Source organism: Cetorhinus maximus, chromosome 19, assembly GCF_964194155.1.
Source record: "Cetorhinus maximus chromosome 19, sCetMax3.hap1.1, whole genome shotgun sequence".
In the NCBI taxonomy this organism is placed as follows: Eukaryota; Metazoa; Chordata; class Chondrichthyes; order Lamniformes; family Cetorhinidae; genus Cetorhinus; species Cetorhinus maximus.
This window is the reverse complement of record NC_135897.1, coordinates 65798826-65817311: the sequence shown is the minus strand read 5'-3', so window position 1 is coordinate 65817311 and position 18486 is coordinate 65798826. Positions and strand designations below refer to the sequence as shown.

The 18486-nt window shown below is 44.0% G+C and overlaps 1 protein-coding gene across 1 annotated transcript in view; it reads right to left on the bottom strand.

The window, feature by feature from the left end:
- The window catches only part of ccdc39 (coiled-coil domain 39 molecular ruler complex subunit), a 126180-nt gene that overhangs the window by 59076 nt on the left and 48618 nt on the right, over positions 1-18486 (bottom strand). Inside the window, exons 11-12 of the mRNA XM_078563966.1 lie at positions 11865-12029; positions 8510-8647 (exon numbers count right to left, since the gene is read on the bottom strand). Of these exons, the coding sequence (XP_078420092.1) occupies positions 8510-8647; positions 11865-12029 (303 nt within the window). The remainder of the gene's footprint in view (positions 1-8509; positions 8648-11864; positions 12030-18486) is intronic.

Genomic DNA, 18486 nt, shown 5'->3' with positions numbered 1-18486 from the left:
TGGGATGGGGACCCATGGGTCAGGGACACCCAATATTGACAGTTTGGTTGGTACAAACTCCGAGCAATCTGGCACACTGGCCACCCAAATGACAAAGCGCGGTTTAAGATTTTGCTTCAATTATTTAAAAAGTTTTTTCCTGCATGTGCATCTGTAAATCAGCCCCAGAAATGACAAGTTGTGCCAGACATTGAGATTTAGTGGTGTCAGTACCAGCTGGACCCATTTAAAAAGGTATAATCTACCACTTATCTACAAATTCTGACAAGGTCAGTGCCAGAAGTCACAAGCAGGTTCAATCCCAGCATAAGTGCCGGGATCACTAGCCAATGCATTTTCTGAGACAGATTCTAGCCCTTTTGGCATATTCCTGCCAAAGTTACGGTGGGAGTATGGCAGAGGGACATCATGTCTATGATTTACTGTAGTCTCCAATGTACGTATCACTGGCGTTGCCTTAAGCTCAATGTAGATAACCGATGCTTCATGACATCACTCTGATATCTTAGCCATCTCCCAAGAGTATTGAATTCGTCCATGCTCCATGTGATCCAAAGAGGAATGTCAATTTGTATGGATCCTGTACTGTACCAACCTTAATTTCAAAGCAGTCACGCGAAGACCTAATTCCCTTTTGTTATGATCTCTGTAGGGGAACCCTAAACCAAAATAACCAAATTTACCAAACGATCCCCAAATGAAGAAATTACCAACCAGATTCCACTTTTTGTAACTTTTACTTTAACACAAATCAGAACCAACACAAATTAAACATGAAATAACAGGCAAATGATACTGCTGGTAAAAAATGTAAATTTCTCTTTAAATAGTCAATACAAAAAAGATAGGTCTTACACAACCACAAGCATTCTCTTCACTCCCTGCAGACATGTGGTACTACACAGCTACGCAGTTCTACAATATGCTGTTCTTCATTCACACAGGATAGGTCAGGAGTCCTATCCGACTACAGCTTTCACCTTTGGTTTTCATGGATATGGTTATCATCAGCTAGGCACACTTCTACGAATGCCCTCTCCTCAGGGTCACAACAGTCCTGATGGTGTAGCTTTCCCAAGTTCCTTTTCAGCCAACTAACCAATCAACAAACAACATCTGGTTCACAGTTTAGCCACACAGGGCTGAATAATATGCTCCCAGATCGGGAACATTCCCCGCCCCCGCCAAAATATTACCAAGCATAATGACGTCAGATTGTGTTCCCGATGTTATTATGCCAGTTTCAAATAATATGGCAGATGGGCAGGGTTAAAAATTGGGAGACTGCTCATGTTTTTAAAATTTTATTTAAGTCGGTATTTAAGGTTGTTGCTGACCCAATTGACTGGAATAATACATTGTGTCAGCAATAATACACTTGGCAGAGTCTGATGTCATGTGAGATTCCCGTTTTTTTGTGAGGCGGGTTTAAAAGGTTCAGCTGAGCCCTGAGTCTCATCTTAGCAGTTCAGAGTTCTCTAACGCTGTCATGCTGGCAGGGGATATCTCCTCCAACTGCATTGGGGTCACCTGATGCCTGTAGTTCTGAAGGTCACCATCGCGCTTAACTTCATGACAGGCTCTTTTCAGGCAGCATATGGAGACCTCAGTGGCATAAAGCAACCTACTGCACACCACTGCATCAAGGTCTTCATTGATGCAATATTTCAAAGGGCAGGGAATTATATCTCCTTCATACTGGACGAGCAGAGTCAACTGGATAGAGCCACAGATTTGCAGCAATTGCAGGTTTCTCCAGGGTGCAAGGAGCCATTGATTGGCTGCTGCTGTACATAAAAGCTGCGGCTGTACAGCCCTGCACCATCAACAGGAATGGCTTCCACTCATTGAGCTGGTCTGTGGTCATCATCGACATATTATGCAGGTATGCGCCTGGTACCCGGGTAGCCACAACTCCTTCATTCTTCGAAATTCACAGGTGACAGACCTATTTGAAGCCCTAGATGGATGGCTTATAGGTGACAAAGGGGTACCTATCGAAGAGATGGCTAATGAAGCCTATGAGGGTGTCCAGAACAGAAGCAGAGAGGGGATACAATGACAGCCATGGAAGCACCAGGGCCATCATGGAGCAGACCATTAGGCTCTTGAAAATGAAGTTCGGATGCCCTTGACAGATCAGGAGGGGCCTTGCAGAATACTCCCTCATATGTGTCCCTGATAGTTGTGGTGTGCTACGCCCTCCATAACCTTGATAGCCAAAGAGAGGATGCTCTGGAAGATGAGGGCATGGCAGATAGGGGCCATTCAACAGATGATGAGGGAGAGGATGAGGTGATGGAACATGATGACGTTCAGGTTGAAGGTCCTTGCATGGATGGCTGTGATACCAGGGATGCCTTAATAAAGCAGAGGTTTCAACAGTCTCAAAACTCCCAGCCTCAGAGATGCGTGGACATCATGTGTCCAAACCTATTTGCACATGCAATTTGTGACTCATGTCACCATCACGTCAATGCACTTACTCTTTCAAAACATTAACACGCGAAGCATCCTGTCCTGCATCAAAATTATAAAGCTTTTATACAGCATAGTATAAAAACATCAGCATAAGGTCTGAGTTTATTTACAAACTTAGCGATTAGTTATATTCACAGGGATAAGCTACTCACCCAAGTGGCCCTCTTGGTGACTAATATGGAGTATTTTTATGAGTGTTCTGGCGCAGTGCTCCCCCCTTGATTGCTTATGCACTGGAGAGAGGCTGCTGATCTGCCACCTCCCTTGCCCTGGATAACTTTGTTGGGTGTCCTCTGTACTGCTGTACTGCTGCAGCCTTTGTGGCCCGCCACATTAGAAAACTCCTGTTGAGAGGCAGGAGGGTCTTCTGTCGTTGCAGCACTACACAAAGGACTGTGTCAATGGCAAGTGGATGGAGGAGATGCTGCCCCCATCAGAAGTATCCTGAGAGATGCTGTCAGATTGTGGCAGCTGCTGCTCATCCTCCATCACTAGTACTGTTTGATCCTCCCTGCCTTCCGGTGAGGTCCCAGGAGCTGGGTCTGTGCCCATGCTCCCAGTCTCCTTGGCTCCAGGGCCCTGAGCTCAGAGCCAAGGCGATGGTGTGCAGGTTGGAGCGCATACCAATGATTGTGTCTGCAACACCTCCGTTTACCCCTCCAGGGCAGTTGCCAGTCTGTCCATGGACGAAGTTTGGTGCTCCAAAGAGTGGATAATCACAGTGTACGTGGCCTGAAAGGCCTCCACAGTCCAGGCCAGAACAACCAACTCTGCTGGTAAAGCCGCAAAATCTTCATGGGCCTTGTGCTAGACATCCAGCAACTGCCGCCTTACGGACAACTCCAGAGGCTCATCATCCAGAATCAGTCTCTAGATCACCCCGGACATTCCTCTGACTGCTCGAGGCCTGCTCCACCACACTCTCTGGCAGTTGCACGTGCGGCTGCAAAGTGCCCTCACTAGACTGTGCAGTAGCTGATATAATTAACAGCACTACTGGCTAACCCCAATACAGGGAACGAATCAGGGGTCAAAATGCTGAACATCCTTTATAGAGGACCCATACCTTTAAGTTGGGAAAAGCTACTGGATAAGCAGGCTAGGTTAGAAATTAAGAATCAAATTGCTCAAATTTTAGCTCAGGCTGACCAGAAACAAAAATAAAATTGCCATTTAGACCACTAAGACAATGGGCAAAATCGTCCGTGACCACTGGTATCGGGCATGTTGGGTGGTGTGAGCGGACAATCTGGCGAGAAGGCCAAAAATCGGTTTCACGACGTCGTGAAACCAGTTTGTGATCATCTGCTCAGCCCGTCGATGGCGGGCTGCGTTTCCCGGCAGCAGACATTGCAAACCTCATTGTAATACATCAGCATATCATTATAAGGCTAGCCCACTGGATTCATCGACCCCAAGCCATATAAAAGGTGTGCACTTGGCGGGCTGCACTTTGAGGGGAGCATAGAGGTGAGTGCACAGTAACATTGCGGAGCACTCCTGAGGGATGCCTTTTGGACTTCAAGGTTGAGGTGTGCTGAGTGGAGAGAGACAAAGGCTGCCCTGCGGCTGAGGCAGTTTTTGGGGGGCAAGGGCTGCCCTGCGGTTGAAGCGATATTGGGAGGGGGGGGCAAAGACTGCCCTGGGGTCGAGGCGAGTTTGGAGGGGGGGGCAAAGGCTGCTCTGTGGTTGAAGATAGTGCCCAAGCACGGGTGTGGGGATGTGGGTGAAGGAAGCAGCCACCCATTAGGGACACCTTGTATAACGTCACCATTCCTCTGCAGCTGAGGCAGTTCAGCTGATTGGATTCAGGTCTCTAGCTTATCTGCCCACTCAGGCAATGCAGAGGCATCAAAGTGCCACCAAGTGCTGTACAGCTTTTCACCTCTCGAGCTCAGACTGCAAGCTAATGAGCATTTTAGTGGACTTCGGAACTGTTGGATGATTGGACACATTGTAAAATCTCCTTGCTAAAGCTGGCCTTGGAGCAGTCACTGGTGCAGGCGCTCACAGCCCATTGCAATGTCATCATCCTGGTTTGGACCAGTCTCCCCCATGGTACAAGCTAACAGTGCAGCCTTGCAGCATGGGTTAGGAGAAAGCCTGTGCCTGAGCTGAGAGACAGCATGCAGTCCAATGGGCAAAGCTGCCGCCAATTGGTCAGGTGGAGTGGGGTGGAGGAAGGTGGGGTTTTGGGCAGCCATGCAGCACACTAATCTCTGGCCATCCAAGTAGGGGCCAGCACTCTCCGGGATGCATTAAGGGGCCTTCAGACTCGACCAAGAGAGGTTCTTAGTACACCCATGCTAACCCAGGCGTCTCTCTCTCTTTCATCCTGCAAGTGGAGCACATCAGGGTTATGGAGCCTGCTGAACTAGCTGTATGCCTCGTGGCATACAGAGGGCAAAGACAACAGAGAAGAGAGTGACTGAGGTGCATGGCTGCAGAGAGGGGGGAGCAGCACCCTCTGGAAGAAGGGGTGGCTGGGGCTACTGCACATGCCACCCAAGAGCCACAGCGAGCCATCGCTGATCGGTGCCTAGCTAGATCCAGGGTCTATAGACGCCACCTTTCATTCCTGTATATGACCAAGAACCAGTGTCATCGAAGACTGCACATGTCTAAGAAAAGGGTCGGTCACATCTGCCAGTCATTGCAGGATTTAGCACCACACGGACATGCCAGTGGCTGTGAAAGTGACAGCAGTGCTCAATTTCTACGCCACTGGCTCCTTTCAGGGCTCCACAGGTCACCTCTGTGCAATATCACAAGCCTCCACTCACAAATGAATCCAGGAGGTCACTGATGCCACCTTCGCGAGGGAACACAAATTTGTGCAATTCGCCTGGGACCAGGACAGCCAGGATGCAAGAGCAATTGGATTTGCCCAGGTCTCAGGTTTCCCAAAGGTGCAGGGTGCAATCGACTGCACACACGTGGCGCTCAGATCTCCATTGCAATACACGGTTAACTATGTCACCCACAAAGGATTCACTGAATGTGCAGCTGGTGTGTGACCATCACAAACACATCCAGGAGGATGATGATGACATGCAGTTAAGACACTCCACAGGCCTTCACATAGTCTCTGAGAATGTCTGACTCTTGTCAGGCCAAGGGGAGCTCGTTTGTGCTCTGTGATCAGGATCATATTAAAGAGATGCAGCCATGAAACTTTAGAAGTATCTGATCCTTTGTCCATCTTCAGCAACAGATCCCTTCAGCAGCACAGCAACACTGATCACAGATGCTGAAGAAATGGGGGCCAGCCCCACCATGACTGCCTGTTCCTGCCCCACGGAACTCATTTCTCGCTACCTTGACTCCATTCTCTCTCCCCTTGTCCAGTCTCTTCCCACCTACATCCGCGATTCCTCTGATGCCCAACATCATATCAACAATTTCCAGTTTCCTGGTCCCAACCACCTTCTCTTCACCATGGACGTCCAATCCCTCTATACCTCCATCCCCCAGCGGGATGGTCTGAGGGCTCTCTGCTTCTTCCTTGAATAGAGGCCCAAACAATCCCCATCCACCACCACTCTCCTCTGGCTGAACTTGTTCTCTCACTGAACAATTTCTCCTTAAACTCATCTCACTTCCTCCAAATAAAAGGTGTGGCCATGGGTACCTGCATGGGCCCCAGTTATGCCTGTATCTTTATGGGGTATGTGGAACATTCTTTGTTCCAATCTTACTCAGGCCCCCTCCCACAATTCTTTCTCTGGTGCATCGATGACTGCTTCGGTGCCGCTTCATGCTCTCGTCTGGACCTGGAAAAATTTATTAATTTTGCTTTCAATTTCCACCCCTACATCACTTTCACATGGTCCATCACTGACACTTCCCTTCCTTGACCTCTCTGTCTCAATTTCTGGTGATAGACTATCCACCAATATTCATTACAAGCCCACCAACTCCCACAGCTACCTCGACTACAGCTCCTCACACCCCGCTTCCTGTAAGGACTCCATCCCATTCTCTCAGTTCCTTTGCCTTCATCGCATCTGTTCAGATGATGCCACTTTCCAAAACAGTTCTTCTGACATGTCTTCCTTCTTCCTTAACCGAGGTTTTCCATCCACGGTGGTTGACAGGGCCCTCAACTGTGTCCGGCCCATCTCCCGTGCATCCGCCCTCACACCTTCCACTCCCTCCCAGAACCATGATAGGGTCCCCCTTGTCCTCACTTATCATCCCACCAGCCTCCGCATTCAAAGGATCATCCTGTGCCATTTCCGCCAACTCCAGCATGATGCCACCACCTAACACATCTTCCCTTCACCCCCCCCCCCCCCCCCCAGTCAGCATTCCGTAGGGACCGTTCACTCTGGGACACCCTGGTCCATTCCTCCATCACCCCCTACACCTCAACCCCCTCCCACGGCACCTTACCATGCAACCACAGAAGGTGCAACACCTGCCCCTTTACTTTCCCACTCCTCACTGTCCAAGGGCCCAAACACTCCTTTCAAATGAAGCAGCACTTCACTTGCACTTCCCTCAATTTAGTCTACTGCATTCGCTGCTCCAAATGCGGTCTCCTCGACATTGGAGAGACCAAATGCAGACTGAGTGACCGCTTTGCGGAACACCTTCGTTCTGTCCGCAAGCATGATCCAGACCTTCCTGTCGCTTGCCATTTCAACACACGACCCCGCTCTTCATGCCCACATGCTCCTTGCATGTCCACGATGTGAGCAAAGCCCTAGCGGGTAAGTCCCAACTTCTGCACCTCACATTTTGTCACACTTGTCAAGACGTGTTCTACACCGGCGTGCTTTCCTGCCAACGTGAACGGACAATCCACCAGGGGCAACGATTCATGTGGGCAGGCCTAATAATGATATGCTGATGTATTACAATGAGGTTCCCGACGTCCCATGTTGTGAAACCGATTGTGCCATATTGCTCACGCCACCGAATACGTCCAATGATGGCAGACAGGGAAAATCCCGGCCAAAATGTATTTGAGGTCAACTCAAAAGTTTATAAATGCATGTATAATGCAATTCCAGTATGCTTGCTATTTTCACTTTTGATACTTTCCTTATGGAATTCTTAACTCTTTTTCGTATCAATATAACATTTATTTGGTATGGTTTTTACAACAATTTTCTTTCATGCATAGATATGGTCATCTTTAATTTGTGTAGCTTATTCTGGACCTCATAAAGATTTCAGAAAACAGTTATGATGCTGGTCTTATGTTGCAACATTTGCACCTTCGTTGCATCATGGGAGTCATCCCACAAAGATATACATGTCACCCCTCCTCTGTGGTCTTTTCCAGATTACTCCTCAAATTACTGTCCTTATCAGCACCTTTTCCTCCAGGCATTTAGGGATTTTCTGCATTGGCTGCATCATTCATAGCATTATCATAACTTTGACATTTATAAAGATTAAGTGGCTCTTTAGCTGCTTGACAAGAGTGAATGGACTGTTATTACTGGTGCATCATGATTGGCTGCTAATTAAATTGTACTTTTGAAAACCATATATCTCTATTATTTCACCAAAGTTCCAATGGTTTTGGCATACATTTGTTTTTTGTGATGACAGTGAAACAGGGTGTCAGGTTGTGGATTTATTTTTGCTTTATAGTAATCCTTGTGCCTGAAAATTAAGGTCAGTGTGGTCCCAGGCCTGCATTAGTGCTGACATAAACCTGGGTGCTCTGAAGTGTAAAAGAACACTTGGGCAACTCAGATTTTTCCTGGTCTTTGTTCACTGCTCTTCTCAGATAGCGTAACCAAAATCAGACATTCACTGTGCTGGGAAATCACAAGTATACCCCGTATCTTCTCATCCTGTGTCACCATGTTATACAAGTGTACCATATAGTGATATTTAAAATAAATAAATACAATTATAATGTATGCTAAAGACCTGTATGTCTCTTTGTTGCTCTATGATGAACAGCATTTGTTAAAGGTTTGAGGGTTGCTAAAGGGTGCACTGAGTTCTTCACCTGATCCACTAATGTAATTATGTGAACCAATACTTTTGCCCATTCTTATCTTACCTGTTCAACGAGTTTGTTCTTTTTTAGCTCCTTTTCTCCAGTTTCAATGTGAAGATGGATGTCTTCTATTTTACTGGTCAAATCAGTTTTCTCCTCTTTACACTTGTCTAACTGCCTGTTCAAATGCTGACTATCATTCTGCAGGATGAGAAACAAATTGTAAACTGATGAGAAGACTGTATGCAGGTAATCTAGACAGTGCAAGATGATGTTAGTACAATCTACAACATTAAAATTTTCAAATAGTGCATCAAATGCAATAATTAAACTGGAAAGTAATGAGTTTTACAAAAAACCCGCTAAAGTTGAAAACTAAAGACATAGCAATCATTTTAATTTTAAAAGCTTGTTTATCTACAAAGTAGCTTACAAGCAAGCTTTACAGCAAATTATTATTCATTTATATTTTTGTTATTGTATCTGATAGAGACGCGTGGAGGGATCCTGTTATAGATAGTCCAGAGGAGAAAGCAGCGTGAGAATAGTTAAGCTGGTGAAAATATTGGTGCTTAAAGAATAAAGAGCTCTGGGATTGGGCCTTTCCTTCATCTACATCTCTGGGCCTCTACTAATGCAACATCCAGCTACAGGATGTCACCAGAACTGTCATTCATCATAATTTTTCCTTGTAATCCAATGAGGAAAAGGAATATTATTTAAAGAGTGGTCTGCAACAACAATGACAACTTGTATTTCTATAGTATCTTTAACATAATAAAATATCCTAAGGTGAAAGGTTCTTGTACTCAGTTGGTAGCACCACCACCACCAACCCCCCCCCCCCCCCACCCCCCAACCCTCAGACTCTGAGCCAGAAACTCTGGGTTAGACCCCTACTCCAGGATTTGTTGGCCACAGGAGGAGCGTTCATGATGCAGTTCAACAGGTTGATAATAAACCTGCTAATCCTTCCAACACTTCCCCACTGCTCCCCAAAGAGAAAAAAAGTGTGCATGAACATACAAAACAAATAAACAAGTTAAAATAAATAAATAAAACCTGGAGCTAATGTATATGAACAGGCACAGGGATGTGGATGAACTGGACCTGGTGCGATGAAAGACATGGGACAGCAGAGTTTTAAATGAGCTCAAGTTTATGCAAGGTAGAAGTGGAAGGCCAGTCAGTGTATCGTATAATCAAGTCTAGAGGTAACAAAGGCATGGATAAAGGTTTCAGCAGCTGATCAGCTGGGACGGGATGGAGACAGGTGAGAGATGGAAATAGGCAGCCTTAGTTATCATGTGGATTTGTAGTTGGAAGATCATTTTGGGCTCAGATATGACACCAAGGTTGCTAACAGTCTGGTTCAGCCTCAGACAGTTGGCATGGTTTGGGACAGAATTGGTAGCTAGGAATGGAATTTGTAGCTGGGAACAAGGACAATCAGCTGAATTTTTGTCTCCCAATGCTGAGCAAACATGTGTGAGGAGGACAAATCTGGAGGCATGCTGGATGCATTTTAAAATTTCCCCTCCGATTTGTGCTGCCCATGATTTTCAATGGGTATTGCTGAAAAAAGAGATTTTTTGTCAAAGTTTTTCGTCTTGCACTCATCAGGACAATTCGTAAGAAAATACCAATGTCAGGGAAAACAACATATTTATATTATATGCAAAGAGAGTGCTGACTGGTTGGCAAGAGGACTCTGATTAGAAGAGGCGTTGTCATGGAGAATGAACCAATGGATGGTGACTGACAGTTAACTGCCAAGCATTGTTTGAAATTTAAACCAGGCAGCGTGACTCTGATTGCACATTGGTGCATTCTCCATGGCAACACCTCTACCACTCAGAGTCCTCTTGCCAACCAATCAGGATCAATTTGAGAAACAGGTGAAGCTAGCCATTGCACGCTGTTACTATGCAGCAACACAAGTGGTATTCGCCACTAACAGGATGCTGCCGTCAAGCTAAAAAGATGTTCTACCTATCACACAAATGAGCAAAAACAGAAAATGCTGGAAAAACTCAGCAGGTCTAGCAGCATCTGTGGAGAGAGAAACAGAGTTAACGTTTCAAGTCCGTATGACCCTTCTTCACAGCACAGATGCCGCTAGACCTGCTGAGTTTTTCCAGCATTTTCTGTTTTTGTTTCAGATTTCCAACATCCGCAGTATTTTGCTTTTACACAAATGAGCAATGTGGTATTTGAATTTCAGTGCTGTTGTGATGCCAAGTATATAGGCTGTACGTCCCAATGATTGGCAGATCGTATCAAATAGCACGTCCCTTCGGCTGTTTGCAACAAGCAAAGTACTGACCATACCCAACCAGCCCGTGCTTCCAAAACTCAAAACATAGTGTCCAACATTAGATGTGATTCCACAATTGGACAACACCTGTTAAACAATCCTGGTTGTGTTAAGAATTACGCTGAAAACCAATTTAACATTGTCAGTTGGGCTCGCAGTGTGGCTCACTAATGCATGCTAAAAGCCACATATATTCACACCGAGAAGATAAAAGGAACAAGTCCACACATTGCGCCTTTTTCAATGAAACAAGAGCTTAGGGAATAGCCATTCCCTGGTTCATTCCCTAGGTCAATGCCTTGACCAATCAGAGTTGACCTGCCCGGTTTTAATTTGAACAAAGCTGGGCAGTTAACTTTTCCATGCTGCATTCTCCATGACAATGTTTCTACCAATCACAATCCACTTGCCACCCAATCAGCACTCTCTTCTCATGCAGCATAAATTAATGTTCCCCCGTTACTGTTAGCAAATTCTTGCAAACTATCCTGATGAGTGCAAGACGAAAAGCTTTGATGGCATGTCTCTTTTTTCAGTAATATTTTCATCACATGAACTGTAGCAGTTCAAGAAAGTAGCTGACCACCATGTTCTCTAGAGCAATTAGAGATGGCCAATAAATGCTGGCCTTGTCAGCAGCATCCACCTCCGTAAATGAATAAAAGATTATGGTGATACAGCTGTTAGTCAACACTTCTTTATTGGTCTTATTATTTCCAACTTCATATGTTAATTCAGTAACTGTTCCAAACCGGTTTTTAAGATGTTGCAATCTACAGTCGTGGTGTAAACTATTTCTTTCTTACCAAACATTCAAAGAATATTCCCAAGGTGTTCCACATAGTCTTGAGTTATATTTCATGTGTGTTTAAATCTATATTTTACTGTACAACATTACTTATCTATTTTGGCCAAGTCACTCAATATTCTAAACAAGAAGCATAATCAAGACGCAATTTATTGCAAATAGCACTATGAAGAATTAAGAGTCATTTCTGAAAAGACAAACAAGATCAAAATCTACAGGATAAAACATTGAAAGAGTTAGTCAAGTTAAATTTGACAAAATTGAGTGATGATGAACAAGCACAGATTAATTACCTGGAGTTTCTTAAGCTGTGCGTTCAATAGGTTCACTGTGGTTTTCTTCTCGTCCAGGTTTTTTGAGAGTTCTGCTACCTTTTCCCCTAGCAACTCATTTTCATTACTGTTCACATTTCCTTCTAACTTGGCCAACCTTCGCTCCAGCTGCTGGATTTGAAAATCCTATGAAAAGAAAAGATATATAACTGTCAAGTTTTATGTATTTTTTCTCTACTAAACAGACATTCTGGTTTAAGGCATAAGCATTCATAGAATTTGAGGGCAATCTTTGAACTAATTTCAAAATGGTCTGTGTGGCACCCAGAGGTAGGTGATGATTCACTGGTCCAATTTGCCATTCCACTGGTATAAAAATGAAAAAAAATTGCAATCTTTTTTGTGAAATTGAACACATGAAGATGAATGAGAATGTCACTGGTGTGGAATGGAACATGTTTCTGCCTTTTGTATTAGTATCAAGCAAACGCTATTAGCATTAAGCAAACACCATATGCAATCTAAGGCATATATTGCAAGGTGTACCTCTCACTACGCTGCTATAAAGAAAGGGAAAGTATACATTCACACCATCTGTCTGGTCTGAATTACAACCCTGGTCCCAGGGATCAAAAGGCAACTTTCTAAATCACTTTACCATCTGATTCCATCATCCAAACTTCAATTCTTTCACAAAAAGGGACAATGTTTTGTCCTGAACAACTCAAATAAGCTGTATAGTGAATATAAAGCTGATATAAAGCAGTACTTTTGTCGTGGTAGACATCCCTATAGTTCAATCAACATTCTAACAGAGTTTAAAAACAAACAACATTAAAAACCAACTCTCAGCCTAAGTCAATACAACTTGCAGTTTTGTTTCAGTTGTCTCCAAAGTCACGGGCTGGGTGGAAGAGCCAAGCCGCATTGAAACAAAAAGATACTATATGATTTTCTCAATTACCTGACTTTCACATTTAAATTTAATTGGCAATTATTCAAGTGTAAGCATTTAAGATTGACCATTGTTCAAAATCAATTTTAAGTGTTGCGCCCATTTTTTTGGACATAAAACGGGTGCAATGGAGACAAATTTAGAGGTGGGACTTCCCATGCCAAATCCATGCATGCCCCGTCCAATAGCTATTAGGCTCCTCTAATATAGGTAAGGGGTGCTAAGACCTGTTTTAAGTTCCCTTGCTGAAATTACCTATTCCGAAGTGGAGGAAAATCCTGGCCTGTTTAGCTTGACATTCTTCAGCAGCCCCTGCAGCTACCAATGAGAGATGTTTCTTCAAAAAAAGTAATCAGAAATAGTTGTGGAGCCTGGAGCAGAAGAAGTGCTCCCACACACTCCACAGCACTTGCAACTGCCACCGCACCATTACCACTTCCCCACCTGCCCAATGCTGCTCCACTCTGCCCCTTCCAGGACACCTTCGGACAGGTAGGGCAAATGGGCAGGCATTCAATTTTAGAATTAGGGAGAGCAACTTTGGAACCATAACAATGTTAGCAATATGCCCAAATAATAATAATGAGGTCTAAGGACAAATTTTGGGCTGGCCTCACATCTCTTGGTTGAGGTGTTTACCCCCAAATGTGCCATAATCAATTTCTTCCTCACTGAGTCTGTTTGGAATTTTCAAAGAGCTCAGCTAGGCCATGTAGCTCCCACAATTGGCAACACAGTAAGGAAAGAGTCATGATGTATGTAATATAAGGGTATCTGGCATAGCAAGGGTCAGTATGGGACTGGAAAACAATACCCTCCAACAGTGTGATGTAAAGAGACACATGACCTGAGACTAGAGTCAGTTGTGGACTGGACAGAGACTTGTGTAGAAGCAAGCATGGAGTTAGCTCATAGCTTGGGCTATACTCTGTTTATATGTATATAGTTGTGTGTTACCAATAAACACTTAATGTTTAACCATACAAGATTCAGATAGTCTTCATGAGACCTACTGAACATGCAACATGGTGGCACTAATGGAAAAACCCAGAACCTCAAAGAAGCTGGAGCTGAAATTCAAAAGCTAGAAAATTAAAGGAGCTGCATTCTGACCTGACTGAAAGCACCTGAAGTGAAGACACAGAGGGAGATGCCTGAAAGAAGCTCCATTGCAGAATTGGAAACAGAAAGGCAGAGAAAAAACTCCATTGTGCAGCTGAGGACTCCACAAGGTCTTGTGGAGGTCCATTGCGAATGCCTACAGAGTGCAGAGTCAAAGGACCTAGCAGGGGTGAGCAAAAAATTCAGTTCTAAGCTAGGACTAGTTTAACAAGCTTCAGCACTGTTAAAAAGCCAGAGCAGCCTGTTTCTGAAAGCACTGTGCCTAGCCTGGGTTCAGAAGTGGCGCAATACTACGTGGCAGCTGAACTCGTAAGAAAAAAAAGCAGACCTCAGACAAAGCCAAGAATAAATGCCCCAAACTCGTCCAATATTGCAGGGAAGGCCCCAAATCATTGATTTAACAAATCGCTGCAAAAAACTAAACCTTAAAGAGGACGGGAGCGCTACCACCACGAGACCCTGCCAAAACACAAAAAGCGCAGGAAAACTCTTTGAAAAAATGGTTACTGCGGCGTCATCTTTAAAACATGCACAGTTTTTAACATGGTACTCCCCTAGACTTTAAAGCAACCATGGACAACAAACCAACATTACCAGACAAATTTGGACTGATTCAAGCACAAAATTAGGACGTTGGAAGAAAGGGCTCTTAAGATACATGATAGCTTCAGGATTAGATAAAAAGACAGAAGCTGAACAAGTGAATACGCTATTCAGTAGGTCCGATAGCTGATTATATTATAGCAAGGCAAGGAATAAACAAATCCTCAGATAAATTTGAAGAAGTTCTAAAATTATTCGATACATATTTTAATCTAAGAAGCAACAAAATTTTGGAGAGCACAAAATTCAACAAATCTCTCCAACAGCTTAGAGAATCGGTTGACTCTTTGATAAACAAATTATATAGATTGGCTGAAGGCTGTGACCACGGTGACCTTAAGCCAGGACTTCTACCCCATCTTCTACAATGCTGCAATGTTCTCTCTGGCCTCATCTTGTTCATCAGATCCACCTCCTGTTCTCTCAAACCTATTCTGACCGAACTGTTGACCACTCAAGTGCATTCCTGGATGCTATGTTAGCTGATATTTTTAATGGCTCCTCCTCCTCAGGTACTGTCCTCCCTCTTCAAATATGCCAAAATCACCCATGTCCTCACAAAAACTACTCTTGACACATCTGTACCTGCAAACTATCCCCCTATTTTCAACCTCCTTATCCGCTCCAAAGTGCTTGAACATGTTGTAGCCTCTCAAATCCATTACCCATCTTTGACACAGTTCCATGTTTGAATCCCTTCAATAAGATTTCTGGCCTGGCTGCAGTATTGAAATAGTCCATTAACTTTGGGACTGAGACTGTGATGAGCTTCTCATTCTTTTTGACCTACCTACAGCCTTCAACACAGCTGAACTATACCAGCCTCCTCTAACCCCTCTTCTTTGTTATCCAGTTGGGTGGAATTGCCCTAGCTTGATTTCATTCTAATCTATCTATCCAATCACAGCCAGAGAATCATCTGCAAAATTTCTCTACCCACCTTGCACTGTTACCTCTGGGATGCCCCAATGTTTTATCCTTGGATCCTTGGCCCCCTTCAATTTCTCATCTAACTTTTACCGCTCGGTGATATCATCTGAAAGCACAACATTAGGTTCCACATGTACATTGGTGATAGGGAGCTCTTTCTCACCAGCACCTTCTTTAACCCCTTCGCTGCCCTAAGTTTGTTATACTGCTTGTCAGACATCCAACATTGGGTAAACAGAAAATTCATCCAACTAAATACTGGGAAGACTAAAGCCATTGGCTTTGGCCCTCATCACAATCTCAGTTTCCAGGTCACCATTTTCATCCCTGGCAACTGTCTTGAGCTGAGCAAGACAGTTTGCAGCATTGGTGTTTGGTGTGACCCCAAGATGAATTTCTGACCTGTGAGTAGCTCATTTTTGGAAAATTTGGAGGACATTGAATTTTCGGCATTCTTCCTCCTGAGTTATTTTTAAAAGTTAGCAATATTAATTTGGGGCTGTGAATATGCTATTCTTCAAGAAACCATGGGTCAACAGAGATGTCCAGCGAGGAATACCTGGAGAGGGAAGAGATACTTTGTACTTCTAAGTTAACGAGGAACTGCTGTTGCCAGGCTAAAGACTCTTGCTAATTGGTTAAAAACACCTGGCCTAAGAGAGGTATTCTTTGAACATCTTAGTCTTTAAAACTCTCAGTCAGTGAGAGTGTGTGTGGGTGCCTTAGAAGCAAGTTGCAAGGAAAAGACACCCTCTTTCCCACCTTTGTGTTATATGCAGTCTAGAGTAAGTTAAACCTTCCTCGGAAACGTCTCCTCAGGATAACTCGTCTGTTTTATTTTGAAAATCTGCAAGGTTGTGATAAGTAAGGGTCATCAAGGACAGTTTCACCAACAAATCCATCTGAAAGAACTTCCAGGCCTATTGTGACCAGAATTCTGTCAGGTCAACAGCGTCAAGATCTCTTTGAATTTTATCCTTTCAAAAGAAACATTCCCAAACTCCAGCCTCTGCAGGGGACTGTGTTTGTTTTGTCCTGTTTGTGTTTGTGTGTGAGCGAATGAGGGCTTGAATATCTGTTTTTTAAAAAGGGGGAAATCGTTACACTTCTAAATTACAATTTGTAAGTTAACCAGTTCATTAACTTGTTTTTAAAAAAGTAGTTTGTTTTATAATAAATCAATTTTTTTTGTGTTTACTGAAAGAAGCCTGGTTAGAGTTTTTTTAATGCTGGAAACAACAGTATCAAGGGGTAACAACTGGCCAGTTTTGTGGGTGAATCAAACATTTAAACTATTGTTGCAACTTGTGGAGAAGTGCGAAAGAGGAGGGTATGGAGGTGGGCCCTCAGCACACAGAGATTGTTCAAACTTCACTGCTCGTATAAGTGCTATACATAAATATGCAGCTAGAATTAACTGTGCACTCCTCCCATCACAGTCCGTAACAGACCAGAGACTTGCACGATCACCAAGACTGCCTACTTCCGCCTCTTTAACATCGCTCGACTCCATTCCTGTCTCAACTCATCTGAAACACTCACCCAGGCTTTTGTTACCTCTAGACTTGACAATTCCAATGCTCTTCTAGCCACCCTATATCCCATCATCCACCCTATATAAACTAGCCCTCAGCCAAAAATATGGTGTCCATATGTTAACTTGCTTCTAATCTCATACATCCATCACTCTTGTGCTTGCTAACCTTCACTGGCTTCCCATGTAACAATGCCTAATTTTTAAAAATCCTCATCCTTTTCTTCAAATCCTTCCATAGCCTTGGCCCTCCCTATCTCTGTAGCCTCTTCCAGATCTACAAGCCTTTGAAAACCCAATGCTCATCCTGTTCTGGTCTCTGTCACATGCCTAATTTTAACTGCTCCAACATTGGCGACTGTACTTTCAGCTGCCTTGGCCCAAGGCTCTGGAATTTTCTCCCTAAACCTCTTACACTCTCTACCTCTCCTCTTTTAAGGTGCTGCTTAAAACCTACCTCTTTTATCAAGCTTTTTGGTTCCCTGTTCTAACATCTCCTTTTGCAACTCGGTGTCAAAAATGATTTTATTGATATGGCCTTTGTGAAGCACTTTGGGACACTTTACTACATTAAATGCCCCACATAAATGCCTGGTGCAAAACTGTCCTCATTTTACTCAAGGTGCTACAGGATTTTTGACATAGGAAATGCAAAAAAAGTCACAATAATGCAGTGGGAAGATATTCTTCACAGGAGTGCAAGCCTGTGGTCTGCTACGGACCATGATGGGAGGGGTGCACAGTTAATTCTAGGGATTTGCATATTGCTAGGAAGAGTAAAGGGTGCTTTGTTCTGTATTTAGTCATGTTATAACTCAATGAACAGTACTTGACACAGGCACTGGATGACCCATAGAGAAATACATTCTATTTTCAAGTCCTGGCAACTTCACCATGATAAGCAGAACATTCACCAAGAAATATTACAAATTAAATGAACCCCATGAAAACTTCAGGTGCAAGCAAGTCATGCTGGTGTGTAACAATGGCCCAAATCTTCCAAACAGCGGGGAACTGTTGCATTCGACGCTGATCAGACAGAAAACTACCCACTTATCTGCATACAATTAAAAAGGCCAGGCTTCTGATCCATGAAGCAGAAGAATTCACCCAGTGCAGGCATCCACACAGACAGCAGCAAAGAGAATCAGCGCAGGACACCTTCCCGGGAATTCTCATGAAGTCAGCACATCAAGATTTCTGCGGAGTCCCGATGCACATCTTGGGTCATACATCTGGTCTCCAATGATCCAGAGACTGGAAGATCTGGGTCAATATTTTTTGAAACTCAGCTCTCAGCCAAGGCTTTGAATTTTGGAACAACTTTAATATTCCTTCCAACAGATACTGGAGTTTATTTTGGTGAAAATGATACAGGTAAATTATTCATAGATTGCGATAACAGTGCTGATTTTTACAGGGTGCTGTATTCCGCACACACCCCCCACCCTCGCCGACAAACTGAAAAGCCCCACAGCTTTTTTATGCTGGAAGCAGCT